The 16,513-nt window shown below is 52.8% G+C and overlaps 1 protein-coding gene across 3 annotated transcripts in view; it reads right to left on the reverse strand.

The window, feature by feature from the left end:
• The window catches only part of LOC144503465 (obscurin-like protein 1), a 100,733-nt gene that overhangs the window by 76,110 nt on the left and 8,110 nt on the right, over window positions 1-16,513 (reverse strand). The window contains exons 2-5 of one of the 3 annotated variants that reach the window (XM_078227796.1): window positions 13,015-14,014; window positions 10,909-11,178; window positions 6,878-7,138; window positions 2,143-2,448 (exon numbers count right to left, since the gene is read on the reverse strand). In XM_078227796.1, coding sequence (XP_078083922.1) covers window positions 2,143-2,448; window positions 6,878-7,138; window positions 10,909-11,178; window positions 13,015-13,957 — 1,780 coding nt within the window. In that variant the 5' untranslated portion in view covers window positions 13,958-14,014. Of the gene's footprint in view, window positions 1-2,142; window positions 2,449-6,877; window positions 7,139-10,908; window positions 11,179-12,867; window positions 14,015-16,513 lie in introns of all 3 variants that reach the window. The other 2 variants (XM_078227795.1, XM_078227797.1) reach the window with 2 other exon arrangements.

The raw sequence follows: 16,513 nt of genomic DNA on the forward strand, positions 1-16,513 counted from the left end.
CCCTAACCCTAATCCTAACCCAAACGCTAACCCTAATCCTCTTCACTTAACCCTAACCCTAACCCTAGCCCTAACCCTAACCATAACCCTAACCATAACCCTAACCATAACCCTAACCCTAACCCTAATCCTAACCCTAACCCTAACTCTAACTCTAACTCTAACCCTAACCTGAACCCTAACTCTAACTCTGCCCCAACTCTAACCCTAACCCTAACCCAACTCTAACCCTAACTCTAACCCCAACTCGAACTCTAACCCTAACTCTAACTCTAACCCTAACTCTAACCCTAACTCTAACCCTAACCCTAACTATAACCCTAACCCTAACTCTAAACCTAACCCTAACTCTAACCCTAACTCTAACCCTAACTCTAACCCTAACCCTAACTCTAACCCTAACTCTAACCCTAACCCTAACACTAACCCTAACACGAACCCGAACCCTAACTCTAACTCTGCACCTAACTCTGCCCCTAACTCTGCCCCTAACTCTGCCCCTAACTCTGCCCCTAACCCTAACCCTAACTCTAACCCTAACTCTAACCCTAACCCTAACTCTAAACCTAACTCTAACCCGAACTCTAACCCTAACACGAACCCGAACCCTAACTCTAACTCTGCCCCTAACTCTGCCCCTAACTCTGCCCCTAACTCTGCCCCTAACTCTGCCCCTAACTCTGCCCCTAACTCTGCCACTAACCCTAACCCTAACCCTAACCCTAACTCTAACTCTGCCCCTAACCCTGCCCCTAACTCTGCCCCTAACTCTGCCCCTAACCCTAACCCTAACTCTAACTCTAACCCTAACCCCAACCCTAACCCTAACTCTAACCCTAACCCAACTCTAACCCCAACCCTAACCCTAACTCTAACCCTAACCCTAACCCAACTCTAACCCTAACCCTAACCCTAACCCCAACCCTAACCCTAACTCTAACCCTAACCCTAACCCAACTCTAACTCTAACCCTAACCCTAACTCTAACTCTAACCCTAACCCTAACCCTAACTCTAACTCTAACCCTAACCCTAACCCTAACTCTAACTCTAACTCTACTGCGGATAGTTGGGAACCTGTCTCGGGGGCAGGGAATTCATATGGTGTTCGTGGAAGTGGAAATGACTAGGGTTGGGAAGCATTTTCCGATCGGGGCCATTGTGATCTCCTGGACTCGTTTCGATCGCCTCAGGGGGTCGGAGAGGAATTTCCCAGATTTTTTTTTCCCCATATTGGCCCTGGGGTTTTTCACTCTGGGTTTTCGCCTCTCCCTGGAGATCACATGGTCTGGAATGGGGGGGTGGGGGTAAGTTAATAGGTTGTAATGAACAAAGCATCGTAGCTGTGAGGGACAGCTCGGTGGATAGGATATTGGTATGTAGATAGGCTGGAAAATTGGGCGGGGATCCTGGATTCAGGATTCAATCCTGGACCGGGGAGCGGCGCGGGCTTGGAGGGCCGAAGGGCCTGTTCCTGTGCTGTATTGTTCTTTGTTCTTTGTTGTTCTAACCCGAACCTGAACCCGAACCCGAACCCTAACCCTAACCCTAACTCTAACCCTAACCCTAACCCTAACCCTAACTCTAACTCTAACTCTAACCCGAACCTGAACCCGAACCCGAACCCGAACTCTAACTCTGCCCCAACTCTAACCCTAACCCTAACTCTGCCCCTAACTCTGCCCCTAACCCTAACCCTAACCCTAACCCTAACTCTAACCCTAACCCTAACCCTAACTCTAACCCTAACCCTAACCCTAACTCTAACCCTAACCCTAACCCTAACTCTAACCCTAACCCTAACCCTAACCCTAACTCTAACCCTAACACTAACCCGAACCCTAACCCTAACCCTAACCCTAAGCCAAAATAGAGGGCAAGGCATCACAGGGGACAACAAGGGTTGGACGTGAGCTGAAAGAAAAATGGCAGAGCACAAAGAAAAGGGAACATGTCCTCCCTCTGTCCCACCCCAAAACCCTAACCCTGGAATGGGGAATGAGGAAGGGATGCAGAATGTTGGAGTGCTGCTCCACAACTTTCTCTGCAGCCTCTCAGACCCATCTCCCCCACCGCCCCTCACCACCCGCCCCCCCCCCCCCCCCCCCAACATCACCCCCAAGGTTACTCTTCCCCCTCTTACCCAAATGTACCGTTCCGGGAAACTCCACCTGCTCACTCCTCCCGTAGTTGTTGATGGAGCAGACCCGAAATCGATAGCGCGCCTCAGCGGGGACACTGTCGCCCAGTATCTCCACCGCCGTGTTGCTGTCAGCGGTGAGGCAGCGCACCCACTCCTCGCTGCCCACCTCCTGCCGCTCGATCACGTACGCCGTCACCCCGTTCCTGCGGCAGTCGGGCGGTGGAGCCCACAGCAGGGAGGCAACATTGGGCTTGTCGCAACTCATCCGGATGTTCACTGGGGCACTCGGCGGTGTCTGTCTCCTCGCTGCAAGGTGGAACGCACACAACAGCTGCCAATTCTATCCTGTAATTCATACAGTCATAGAACTCCTACAGTGCAGAAGGTGGCCATTCGACCCATCGAGTCTACACCAACTCTCTGACAGAGCATCTTACCCAGGCCATATCCCCATAGTTACCCCACTAATACCCCTAAGCTACACATCCTGGTACACTAAGGTGCAATTTAGCATGGCCAATCCACCTAACCCGCACATCTTTTTGGATTGTGGGAGGAAACCGGAGCACCCGAAGGAAACCCACGCAGACATGGGGAGAACGTGCAGACGCCGCACAGACAGTGACCCGAGGCTGGAATTGAACCCGGGTCCCTGGCGCTGTGAGGCAGCAGTGCTAACCACTGTGCCACCGTGCCACCCGAAGCATCATATCCCAAGGTGCATCACGGCATTGTCAGACAAACTCTGACATTAAACTTCATTTGCTGAGGTTAGGAAAGGTGACCAAAAGCTTGGTCAATGACACGCTTTTAGGAGCAGGAGTAGACCATTCAGCCCTTTGAACCTATCTGCCATTCAATATGATTATGGCCAATCTGATTGTGGCCTCAACTCCACATTCTGCCCACCCCCGATAACCTTTGACTTCCTTGTTAGTCAAGAATCTATCTATCTGTGCCTTCAGGATATTCATGGACTCTGACTCCACCGCTTCCTGGGAAGAGAGTTCCAAAGACCCACAAGCCTCAAAGAAAATATTTTCCTTCATCTCTTTCTTCAATGGGAGACCGGGGGACACCCCACCCCCCACCTCCTTATTTTTAAGCCGTGTCCCCAAGTTCTGGTCTCTCCCACAAAGAGAAACATCCTCCCAACTTCCACCCTGTCAAATCCCCTCAGGATCTTATCTGTTTCAGTAAAATCACCTCTCAGTCTTCTAAACTCCAATGAGTATAGGCCCGGCCTATCCAATCATTCCTCATAGAATAAACACCGCCATCATGGATATCAGTCAAGTGAGCCTTCTCTGAACTGCTTCTAACACAGTTATATCCTTTCTTTAATAAGGAGACCAGTACTGTACACCGTACTCTCATAGAATGCATAGAATGCCTACAGTACAGAGGGAGGCCATTCAGCCCATCGAGTCTGCACCAAGAACAATCCCACCCAAGCCCTATCCTGTAACTCCATGTAATCCCCCTGACACTAAGGGGAAATCCCACCCAGATCCGTTGCCCCGTGGACTCACCAACACCCTGTACAACTGTACTAAAACCTCGCTACTTTTATGTTCTATTCCCCTTACAATAAACAACAACTTTCCGTCTGCCTTCCGAGGTTGGTTTGAAGAATCCTCTGAAAAGGGGAGAGGTTTAGGGAGGGAATTCCAGAGCTTGGGGCCCAGGAAGATCAAGGCACAGCCAATGATGAAGGGATTAAAACTGGGAACACTCATGAGGCCAAAATCCGAGGAGAAAAGCGACCTCAGAGGGTGCTGGGGGTGGAGGGGGAGGGTCCAGAGATAGGGAATGGCGCGGCTGTGGAGGGATTTGAGAACAACACAGCGAAAACCTGATTTCCGGAGATCCCTCCTCCCCTCCTGAGCTCAGTACTTGCTCCATTATCTCACAGCACAGAAGGAGCATATCCACCATGTTCCTGCCCATGCGCTGAGTCTGTCCAACTCCCCTTGAAGTCACTTTGCATCCTTCTCACAACACACATTCCCACCTAGCTTTGTGTCGTCCACAAACGTGAATATACAGTCAGTCATAGAGTTTTACAGCACAGAAAGTGGCCTTTCGGCCCATCGTGTCTGCACCGTCCATCGAACACCTATACCCATTCTAATCCCATTTTCCAGCACACAATCCGTAGCCTTGTACGTTCTGGCGTTTCAAGTGCTCATCTAAATGCTTCTTAAATGTTGAGTAGTTTCCCGCCTCGACCACCCTTTCAGGCAGCGAGTTCCAGGTTCCCACCGCCCTCTGGGTGAAAAGGTTTTTCCTCAAATCCCCTCGAAATCTCCTGCCCCTTACCTTAAATCTCTGCCCCCTGGTTACTGACCCCTCTACTCAGGAGAAAAGTTCCTTCCTATCCACCCTATCTATGTCTCTCATAATTTTATACACCTCAATCAGGTCCCTCCTCAGCCTTCTCTGCTCTAAGGAGAACCACCCCAGCCCAGTCAGCCTGTCTTCATAGCTCAGAGGCTCCAGTCCTGGCAACATCCTGGTGAATCTCCTCCGCACCCTCTCCAGTGCAATCACATCCTTCCTACAGTGTGGTGACTCGGACTGCCCACAGTGCTCCAGCTGTGGCCTCACCAGTGTTTTATACAGCTCCATCATAACCTCCCTGCACTCATATTCAATGTAAGGAGTCTAACAACACCAGGTTAAAGTCCAACAGGGCCTGTTGGACTCATATTCAATGCCTGGGTTAATAAAGGCAAGTTTCCCATATTCCTTCTTCACCACCTTACCTACCTGTCCTGCTGCCTTCAGAGATCTCGAGACGGGCACCCCAAGGTCCCACTGATCCTTTGTTCTTCCTAATGCCCTGCCGTTCAGTTATATTCCCTTGCCTTGTTAGTCCTCCCAAAATGCATCGCTTCACATTTTTCAGGGTTAAATCCCATTTGCCGCTGTCCTGTCCATCTCCAGCCCATCGATATCGCCCTGTAATCTAAGGATTTGCTTCTCGCTATTTACCACGTAGCATATTTGGTCCCACACTCAAATCATTGGTATATATTGTGAACAGCAGATACCGATCCTTGCAGTACCCCACCAAGCACACTGCTTCCCAATGTGGGAATGACCCATATTCCCAGTTGCTGTTTTCTGCCTGACAGCCAATCCTCAATCCATGTCGGTGTGTCACCTCCAATCCCACGTGCTTTAATTTTACTAACCAATCTCCTGTGGGGGACTTTAGCGAGAGCTTTCTAAAAATAACAGGAGCAGATTTCTACAGAGTGAGTAGAGGCAGAATCATAGAATCATTGAATCCTACAGTGCAGAATCATAGAATCATAGAATCCTACAGTGCAGAATCATAGAATCATAGAATCCTACAGTGCAGAAGGAGGCCATTTGGCCCATCGGGTCTGCACCCACCACAATCCCACCGATGCCCTATTCCCATAATCCCACACATTTACCCTGCTAATCACCCTGACACGAAGGGGCAATTTAGCACGGCCAATGCACCTAACCCACACATCTTTGGACTGTGGGAGGAAACCGGAGCACCCGGAGGAAACCCACGCAGACACGGGGAGAACGTGCAAACTCCACACAGACGGCGACCCAAGACCGGTGTTGAACCCGGGCCCCTGGCGCTGTGAGGCAGCAGTGCTAGCCACTGTGTCACCGTGCCGTCCTAAGTGGCACGGTAGCACAGTGGTTAGCACTGCTGCTTCACAGCTCCTGGGACCTGCGTTCGATTCCCGGCTTGGGTCACTGTCTGTGTCGAGTTTGCACATTCTCCTCGTGTCTGCGTGGGTTTCCTCCGGGTGCTCCGGTTTCCTCCCATGGTCCAAAAATGTGTGAGTTAGGTTGGTCGGCCATGCTAAAATTGCCCCTTAGTGTCCTGAGATGTGTAGGTTAGAGGGATTAGCGGGTAAATATGTAGGGATGTGGGGATAGGGCCTGGTTGGGATTGTGGTCGGTGCAGACTCGATGGGCCAAATGGCCTCTTTCTGTTCTGTAGGGATTCTATGATTCCATGATTCTATGAAGTCTACGTCATCAAGTCTACGTTGTTTGGTCTTTTTACCTTCCCAAAAGGGAAAGTAATGAACCAGGTGGGTTTTTCTAACAATCAATGATGGTTCTCATGACCAGAATTGCTGAGACTAACCTCCTGGCTTTCAATTCCAGATGTATTAATTGAGTTTACATTTTACAAATAGGGGCATTTGAACCCCAGTCCCCCAGACTGTCAGCCAGAGCCTCTCATTTTTGACAATGACAGTCCAGTGACGTGACCACGATGTCATCATGACCCCTCGCAAACAGGGGCCTATCACCAAACTCCGCAACCAATCAGAGGAAGGAAAGACTGACCATGGAGGCAATGTGCACATTCACCAAAATTAAACCAGGGCTAAAAGGGTTAAATTATGAGGACCAGTCCCTTCTATCCCTTGAGTTTAGAAGATTAATGGGTGATCTAATAGAAGGGTTTAAGAAGATTAAATGATTTGATTGGGTAGGTGGAGAGTTAAGAAGATGAGGAGTTAAGATACAGATCAACCATGATCCAATTAAATGCAGAATTGGCTTTGAAGGGCTGAATGGCCTCCTCCTGCCCTTGCATTGACAAGCAAGGCTTTGGGTCCTTGTCGAACGGCCTCTTTCAAAATGGCGGCCGCCATATTGCCGAGTTTACAGGTCACTGATTCTGTTAGATACTGATCGCTCAGTCTGGCCTTGAGACACTTACGTTTCACTCGCAGCTGGGACGACGATTTGGAGTCACTGATCACGAAGGTGACGACTCCAGAATCTTCCGTCGTGGCGTTGACAAAGACCAGGATGTGTGTCTTCCCGAAGGATTTGATAATGGTCTTGTGCGACTCCCTCAATAACTCCCCGTCCTTATACCAGGAAACCTCCACATTCTCCTCATCCAAGTCGGCACAGAATGCCGCATTCTCCCCTTCTGCCACGTCCAGTTTCCGTGGTAACCGCTTCACTATTTTACCTGTGGGGTGGGGTGGGGGAGGGGAGAGAGCGAAGACTTTGAGCCATTAAAATAAACCCTGACCCGAGGGCACTTTTGCCTTCATTCACCGCGAGGGTGGCTGAGTGGGCCACAGATCTGTCTCCAATTCAAAACGTGGCAGGTTCAAATCTCACTCCAGGACCTGAACACCAAAAGCAGTCCGACACATAGAGTGCTGCACTGTCACAGGCACCCTCTTTCAAATAGCAATTTGTGAATGCAGAACACACAATAACAGCGTGACGATGATTGGGTCATCTACGACAGAGATGTTGGCTGTGGAAGCCTCTGACAGTGCGGCACTCCCTCTGCACTGACCCTCTGACAGTGCGGCACTCCCTCAGCACTGACCCTCTGACAGTGCATCACTCCCTCAGTACTGACCCTCTGACAGTGCGGCACTCCCTCAGTACTGACCCTCTGACAGTGCGGCACTCCCTCAGTACTGACCCTCTGACAGTGCGGCACTCCCTCAGTACTGACCCTCTGACAGTGTGGCACTCCCTCAGTACTGACCCTCTGACAGTGCGGCACTCCCTCAGTACTGACCCTCTGACAGTGCGGCACTCCCTCAGTACTGACCCTCTGACAGTGCGGCACTCCCTCAGTACTGACCCTCTGACAGTGCGGCACTCCCTCAGTACTGACCCTCTGACAGTGCGTCACTCCCTCAGTACTGACCCTCTGACAGTGCGGCACTCCCTCAGTACTGACCCTCTGACAGTGCGGCACTCCCTCAGTACTGACCCTCTGACAGTGCGGCACTCCCTCAGTACTGACCCTCTGACAGTGCGGCACTCCCTCAGTACTGACCCTCTGACAGTGCGGTACTCCCTCAGCACTGACCCTCTGACAGTGCAGCACTCCCTCAGTACTGACCCTCTGACAGTGCGGCACTCCCTCAGCACTGACCCTCTGACAGTGCGGCACTCCCTCAGTACTGACCCTCTGACACTGCGGCACTCCCTCAGCACTGACCCTCTGACAGTGCGGCACTCCCTCAGTACTGACCCTCTGACAGTGCGGCACTCCCTCAGCACTGACCCTCTGGCATTGCGGCACTCCCTCAGTACTGACCCTCTGACAGTGCGGTACTCCCTCAGCACTGACCCTCTGACAGTGCGGCACTCCCTCAGTACTGACCCTCTGACAGTGCGGCACTCCCTCAGCACTGACCCTCTGACAGTGCGGCACTCCCTCAGTACTGACCCTCTGACAGTGTGACACTCCCTCAGCACTGACCCTCTGACAGTGCTGCACTCCCTCAGTACTGACCCTCTGACAGGGCGGCACACCCTCAGTACTGACCCACTGACAGTGCGACACTCCCTCAGCACTGACCCTCTGACAGTGCAGCACTCCCTCAGCACTGACCCTCTGACAGTGCGACACTCCCTCAGCACTGACCCTCTGACAGTGCTGCACTCCCTCAGCACTGACCCTCTGACAGTACGACACTCCCTCAGCACTGACCCTCTGACAGTGCGGCACTCCCTCAGCACTGACCCTCTGACAGTGCGGCACTCCCTCAGCACTGACCCTCTGACAGTGCAGCACTCCCTCAGTACTGACCCTCTGACAGTGCAGCACTCCCTCAGCACTGACCCTCTGACAGTGCGGCACTCCCTCAGTACTGACCCTCTGACAGTGCAGCACTCCCTCAGTACTGACCCTCTGACAGTGCGGCACTCCCTCAGTACTGACCCTCTGACAGTGCGGCACTCCCTCAGCACTGACCCTCTGACAGTGCGGCACTCCCTCAGTACTGACCCTCTGACAGTGCGGCACTCCCTCAGCACTGACCCTCTGACAGTGTGGCACTCCCTCAGTACTGACCCTCTGACAGTGCGGCACTCCCTCAGCACTGACCCTCTGGCATTGCGGCACTCCCTCAGTACAGACCCTCTGACAGTGCGGTACTCCCTCAGCACTGACCCTCTGACACTGCGGCACTCCCTCAGCACTGACCCTCTGACAGTGCGGCACTCCCTCAGCACTGACCCTCTGACAGTGCGGCACTCCCTCAGTACTGACCCTCTGACAGTGTGACACTCCCTCAGCACTGACCCTCTGACAGTGCTGCACTACCTCAGTACTGACCCTCTGACAGGGCGGCACACCCTCAGTACTGACCCTCTGACAGTGCAGCACTCCCTCAGTACTGACCCACTGACAGTGCAGCACTCCCTCAGTACTGACCCACTGACAGTGCGACACTCCCTCAGCACTGACCCTCTGACAGTGCAGCACTCCCTCAGCACTGACCCTCTGACAGTGCGACACTCCCTCAGCACTGACCCTCTGACAGTGCTGCACTCCCTCAGCACTGACCCTCTGACAGTACGACACTCCCTCAGCACTGACCCTCTGACAGTGCGGCACTCCCTCAGCACTGACCCTCTGACAGTGCAGCACTCCCTCAGTACTGACCCTCTGACAGTGCAGCACTCCCTCAGCACTGACCCTCTGACAGTGCGGCACTCCCTCAGTACTGACCCTCTGACAGTGCAGCACTCCCTCAGTACTGACCCTCTGACAGTGCGGCACTCCCTCAGTACTGACCCTCTGACAGTGCGGCACTCCCTCAGTACTGACCCTCTGACAGTGCGGCACTCCCTCAGTACTGACCCTCTGACAGTGCGGCACTCCCTCAGTACTGACCCTCTGACAGTGCGACACTCCCTCAGCACTGACCCTCTGACAATGCGGCACTCCCTCAGTACTGACCCTCTGACAGTGCGGCACTCCCTCAGCACTGACCCTCTGACAGTGCGGCACTCCCTCAGCACTGACCCTCTGACAGTGCGGCACTCCCTCAGTACTGACCCTCTGACAGTGCTGCACACCCTCAGTACTGACCCTCTGACAGTGCGGCACTCCCTCAGCACTGACCCTCTGACAGTGCGGCACTCCCTCAGTACTGACCCTCTGACAGTGCTGCACACCCTCAGTACTGACCCTCTGACAGTGCGGCACTCCCTCAGTACTGACCCTCTGACAGTGCGGCACTCCCTCAGTACTGACCCTCTGACAGTGCGGCACTCCCTCAGTACTGACCCTCTGACAGTGCGCCACTCCCTCAGCACTGACCCTCTGACAGTGCGGCACTCCCTCAGTACTGACCCTCTGACAGTGCGGCACTCCCTCAGCACTGACCCTCTGACAGTGCGGCACTCCCTCAGCACTGACCCTCTGACAGTGCGGCACTCCCTCAGTATTGACCCTCTGACAATGCGGCACTCCCTCAGTACTGACCCTCTGACAGTGCGGCACTCCCTCAGTACTGACCCTCTGACAGTGCGGCACTCCCTCAGTACTGACCCTCTGACAGTGCGCCACTCCCTCAGCACTGACCCTCTGACAGTGCGGCACTCCCTCAGTACTGACCCTCTGACAGTGCGGCACTCCCTCAGTACTGACCCTCTGACAGTGCGGCACTCCCTCAGCACTGACCCTCTGACAGTGCAGCATTTAAGAACCAGATTACATTGGCTGGCAGTGCGACTGGGAGAGATAATGGACATGGCCACCCATCCTGCCCTCGGTCCTGGAAAGGAACCCGTGTGGAGAATTCAACCGCGAGAATGGCTGGTTGGCACCGCCAATCCTGATGGTGGGGTTAGCTGGCACCAGATTGTGGCTGGGGCATTGGGTGGGTGGTGACCTCCCAGCTTTGCCCTCTCCGCACTCCATCAACGTCCCTATCCTTGGAGAGACTCCACTCATTACATGGGCTTCCCGCCAATTACCTTTCACCGCCACCTCCGCGATGCTCCTGCCGCCATCTTTCATCTCACAGAGGTAAACGCCATCGTCGTCCATGGTGATGTCCTTGATGGTGAGGCGCCGCAGGCTGCCTTGCTGCTCAATGACGTACTTGGCGCTGGAGTGTAGCTTACGATCTTCAAGGTACCACACAGCCGGGATCGAGTCTCCGGGAACCTCACACTCCAGAACGGCCTGCTCTCTCTCATTCACCTCAATATCCTGCAGCTGATTCTTAAACTTGATGTGAGGTTCTGGAGAGGAGACAGAAAGGACCAGCTTTCTAGAACAAACTTATATTTCTTTGCAAGAGTTTGATGTTCATTAATGCATTCATGGAACGTGAGCATCACTGGCTAGCGTACCTTGTCGATGGGACACACTGCTGCCACTGTGTTTTTAAAGTTTAAAGTTTATTTATTAGTGTCGCAAGTAGGCTTACATTAACACCGCAATGAATCATAGAAACCCTACAGTGCAGAAAGATGCCATTCGGCCCATCGAGTCTGCACCAATCACAATCCCACCCAGGCCCTATCCCCATATCCCTACATATTTACCCGCTAATCCCTCTAACCTACGCATCCCGGGACACTAAGGGGCAATTTTTAGCTTGGCCAATTAACCTAACCCGCACATCTTTGGACTGTGGGAGGAAACCGGAGCACCCGGAGGAAACCCACGCTGACACGGGGAGAACGTGCAGACTCTGCACAGACAGTGACCTGAGCTGGGAGTCGAACCCGGGTCCCTGGCGTTGTGAGGCAGCAGTGCGAACCATCGGTGCTTTGGTAGTGGAGGGAGTGAATGTTTAAGGTGATGGATGAGGCACAAGTCAGGAGTGTGAGAGAGTCACAGAGGTGGACAGCACAGTGAAGACCCTTCGGCCCATCGCATCTGTGCTATTCAAAGACAAACCACCTAACTATCCTGATCCCATTTTCCAGTACTTGGCCCATCGCCTTGTATGTCTTGGCATCACAAGAGCACATTTAAATATTTCTTAAATGTTATGAGGGTCTCTGCCTTCACCCACCCTTTCAGGCAGTGAGTTCCAGATTCCCACCACCCTCTGGGCGGAAAGGTTTTTCCTCAAGTCCCCTCTCAGCCTCCCGCCACTTACCTTAAATCTTTGCTCCCTGGTTATTGCTCCCTCCACCAAGGGGAAAAGTTTCTTCCTGGCTACTCTACCTATACCCCTCATAATCTTACACATTTCAATCATGTCCCCCCTCAGCCTCCTCTGCTCCAGGGAGAACAATCCCAGTCTATCCAATCTCACTTCATAACTAAAACTCTCCAGCCCAGGCAGCATCCTGATAAATCTCCTCCGCACCCTTCCCAATGCTATCACACCCCTCCTATAATAGAACATAGAACATAGAACAGTAGAGCACAGAACAGGCCCTTCGGCCCACGATGTTGTGCCGAGCTTTACCTGAAACTAAGATCATATATAATGATGAAATATTCTCCACTTGCCTGGATGAGTGCAGCTCCAACAACACTCAAGAGGCTCGACGCCATCCAGGACAAAGCAGCCCGTTTGACTGGCACCCCACCTTTCCAAGCCCATGACTCTTCCATCTAGAAGGACAAGGGCAGCAGATACATGGGACACCACCCCCTCCAAGCCACTCACCACCCTGACTTGGAAATATATCGGCCGTCCCTTCACTGTTGCTGGGTCAAAATCCTGGAACTCCCTCCCTAACAGCACTGTGGGTGTACCTACACCACCGGGACTGCAGTGGGTTCAAGAAGGCAGCTCGCCACCACCTTTACAAGGGGCAAATAGGGGTGGGCAATAGATGCTGGCCTTGAGCCCACATTCAATGAACGAATAAATTAAAACAAAGTGTAGACTCCATGTCCCGAGGTGTTTCTTTCCCACTTCTACCCTCCCTGTCGGAGAAGAATTCCATTGAGTGAGGGGCCATTACCTTTAACATGGAGTAGCACTGCGCTGAGTGTCTGACCGGCTGCATTGGAGGCAGCACAGGCGTACAGACCATTATCCTGCTGCTTACAGTACAGCAGCTTCAGGATGAAATAGCCTTCCCTGTCCTCGTAGAGGAGGTGGCGCCTACCAGGGGCGATCAGCCTGCCGTCCTTCCTCCAGATGATCTCAGGTTTGGGCTTGCCGGTGACGTAGCAGCGGAACTTGGCGTGCTTGCCTTCCGACACGGAGAAGACTTTGACTTTGGACACTCTGGGTGTGTCTTCGCCGCCCTGGTTCTGGTGGCCGCTTCGAGAGGTCGGCCGCGACTCACGGTTGCGATGACGGCTCCGATGTCTCCTCTCCCGCCTGGCCTCGTGGAGGAAACGGCCGCTCTCCAGCCCCTCACCATCCAGGATGCCATTGGTGCTGGGGTGACTGGCAGTGGGGTCTGCGGGGGGCTCTGCCTCATGGGCATGGTTGCCAGGGTCTACCAGGAGAACAGCTGCTGACATGGCTTCACCAAAAGCGTTACGTGCCTTGCAGAGATACACGCCCGCGTCGGGTACGCGGATGCTGAAGATCTTCAGGTGATGCCATCCACCTCCATCACAGCCCTCGCTGAAATGCCCACTCTCAAAGATCTCGCCCAGTTTCTGGCCATCCTTCTCCCAGGTCACCGTGGGCACAGGGCACCCGGCCAGCTGGCCGGTGAAGACCACATTGTCCCCTCGCGCCACCCTGGCTGAGGTGGGCTTGACCAGGAAGGCCGGCCTGTTCCCAGGGTTCGCGTCCTCCTCCTCCACCTTGAGGGTGGCGGCAGCGTAGGTCTCCCCCACTCCATTCTTGGCCTTGCAGATGTACTGCCCGCTGTCCTCCATCCTCGCCTGCGACACCACCAGATTGTAGATGTTCCCATCCTCCAGGAAGTGAAAACGTTCCGAGGGATGGATCTGGGTCTTGTCCCTCTCCCAGATCACAGTGGGTCGAGGGTCTCCCGCAATTTGACATTTCAGGACTGCGTCGGCCCCGTTTGGCACGGTGAAAGTCCGGGGGTACGACAAGAATCTCGGGGCTCCACCAAACACGTCCATTGATGAAGAATATTCGAAGGAAACAGCAATTCAGGGAGCCGCCTTTAGGTCATCCACCTAAAAAAAACAACATAAAATCACCTCAACGCCTTTTCTCGAACAATAATTAGCATCAGGGTAAGTGTTGACTCTGTCTACACTTCCCGCTGCCTCGGCAAAACAGCCAGCATAATTAAGGACCCCGGACATTTTCTCTTCCACCTTCTTCCGTCGGGAGAAAGATATAAAAGTCTGAGGTCACGCACCAACCGACTCAAGAACAGCTTCTTCCCTGCTGCTGTCAGACTTTTGAATGGACCTACCTTGCATTAAGTTGATCTTTCTCTACACCCTAGCTATGACTGTAACACTACATTCTGCACCCTCTCGTTTCCTTCTCTATGAACGGTATGCTTTCTCAGCATAGCGCACAAGAAACAATACTTTTCACTGTATGTTAATACATGTGTGGCATGGTGGCACTGCTGCCTCACAGCGCCAGAGTCAATTACTAGGGGGCACAGGTTTAAGGTGCGAGGGGCAAGGTTTAAAGGAGATGTACGAGGCAAGTTTTTTTTACACAGAGGGTGGTGGGTGCCTGGAACCCGCTGCCGGGAGTGGTACTGGAAGCAGATACGATAGTGAGTTTTAAGGGGTGCTTGGACAAATACATGAATAGGATGGGAATAGAGGGATACAATTCCCGGAAGGGTAGGGGGTTTTAGTTCAGTCGGGCAGCATGATCGGTGCAGGCTTGGAGGGCCGAAGGGCCTGTTCCTGTGCTGTAATTTTCTTCGTTCTTTTCTTTGTTCTTTGGACCCGGGTTCGATTCCCGGCTTGGGTCACTATCTGTGCGGAGTCTGCACGTTCTCCCCGTGTCTGCATGGGTTTCCTCCGGGTGCTCCGGTTTCCTCCCACAGTCCGAAAGACGTGCTGGTTAGGTGCATTGGCCGTGCTAAATTCTCCCTCAGTGTTACCCGGACAGTCGCCAGAGTGTGGCGACGAGGGGATTTTTACAGTAACTTCATTGCAGTGTTAATGTAAGCCTACTTGGCCAAGCTAAATTGATCCTAGTGTCAGGGGGATTAGCAATGTAAATAGTTTTTTTTAGTTTAGTTTATTTATTAGTGTCACAAGTAAGGCTTACATTAACGCTGCAATGAAGTTACTGTGAAATTCCCCTGGTCGCCACACTCCAGTGCCTGTTCGGCTTTCAGACCGTGGGAGGAAACCGGAGCACCCGGAGGAAACCCACGCAGACACGGGGAGAACGTGCAGACTCCACACCGACAGTGACCCGAGCTGGGAATCGAACCCTGGTCCCTGTGAGGCAGCAGTGCTAACCACTGTGCCACCGTGCCGCCCCTATATATGTGGAGTTATGGGAATAGGGCCTGGGTGGAATTGTGATCGGTACAGACTCAACGGGCCGAATGGCTTCCTTCTGCACTGTGGGGATTCTATGATTCTACCTCAGTGACCAAGTCTTTGGAGATTTGTCCAGAGTCTTCCTTATTGGAGATCAGAATTGGTTTGCCCCTGTGAAATGCCTTGGAAAGTTTACTGTGCTGAGGGCTCCGTATAAATGCAAGTTGTTGTTGTTGATTCCTAACGGTTCCGCTCCCAAAGATTTAACCGGCTCTGAATCGTGCTAACAGCTCTGACACTGCCCAGTCAGGAATTCACTTGGGAAGCCGACACTTGCTCTCGGATGGAATGCAGGCGCTGCTGATAGCAGTTCCAAGGTGCTGACAATGAGGCAGCATTACCGTCTCCTGTTCACTTATTCCTTAATGGAAGCTGATTCTTGGTAAGTGGGGCCAAACATTCCACTCTCACACCATCACTCAGTCACTGGAGTGCAAATGACCTCCAGGACAAACTGACGACCTCCAATGGCCCTCAGTGAATGCAGGTTTAATACACTCTTCTTCGGAAATCGTGCTAATAGGGAAAATTCAAGGGAATCCAGTAATTGGGAATGTGTTCTGTTGGTTGCAAGTTTTTAGAAACGCTTTAAAAATGGAAACTGTGTCGTCAAAGAATCATAGAATCCCTACAGTGCGGAAGGAGGCCATTCGGCCCATCGACTCTCCTGAAGAGCATCTTACCCAGGCCCTATCCCTGTAACCCCACATATCTAACCTGCTAATCCCCCTAATCCACACATCTTGAGACACTAAGGGGCCATTTAGCATGGCCAACCCACCTAACCTGTACATCTTTGGACTGTGGGAGGAAACCGGAGCACCCGGAGGAAACCCATGCAGACACGGGGAGAACATGCAAACTCTATAGAGACAGTGACCCAAGGCTGGAATTGAACCCAGGTACCTGGTGCTGTGAGACAGCAGTGCTAACCACCGTGCCACCGTGCCACCCCAGAGGGCGGGACAGTTCGGCTGGGTTGATGTAAGTTGTGTTTTTGCTCGGTTGATGAGCCTAGGATCACTGTAAACAAATGTTTATCGAAGGCAAGTTGCTAAGAATGGTAAATAGAATGTCAAGGATTTGAGGAAAAGATATCAGAAGTTCAAAGGGGGAGATGTTAAATATTCTGCTAATGTTCTGGTGTCC

The sequence above is a fragment of the Mustelus asterias genome, chromosome 14 (genome assembly GCF_964213995.1).
Source record: "Mustelus asterias chromosome 14, sMusAst1.hap1.1, whole genome shotgun sequence".
Taxonomy (NCBI): Eukaryota; Metazoa; Chordata; class Chondrichthyes; order Carcharhiniformes; family Triakidae; genus Mustelus; species Mustelus asterias.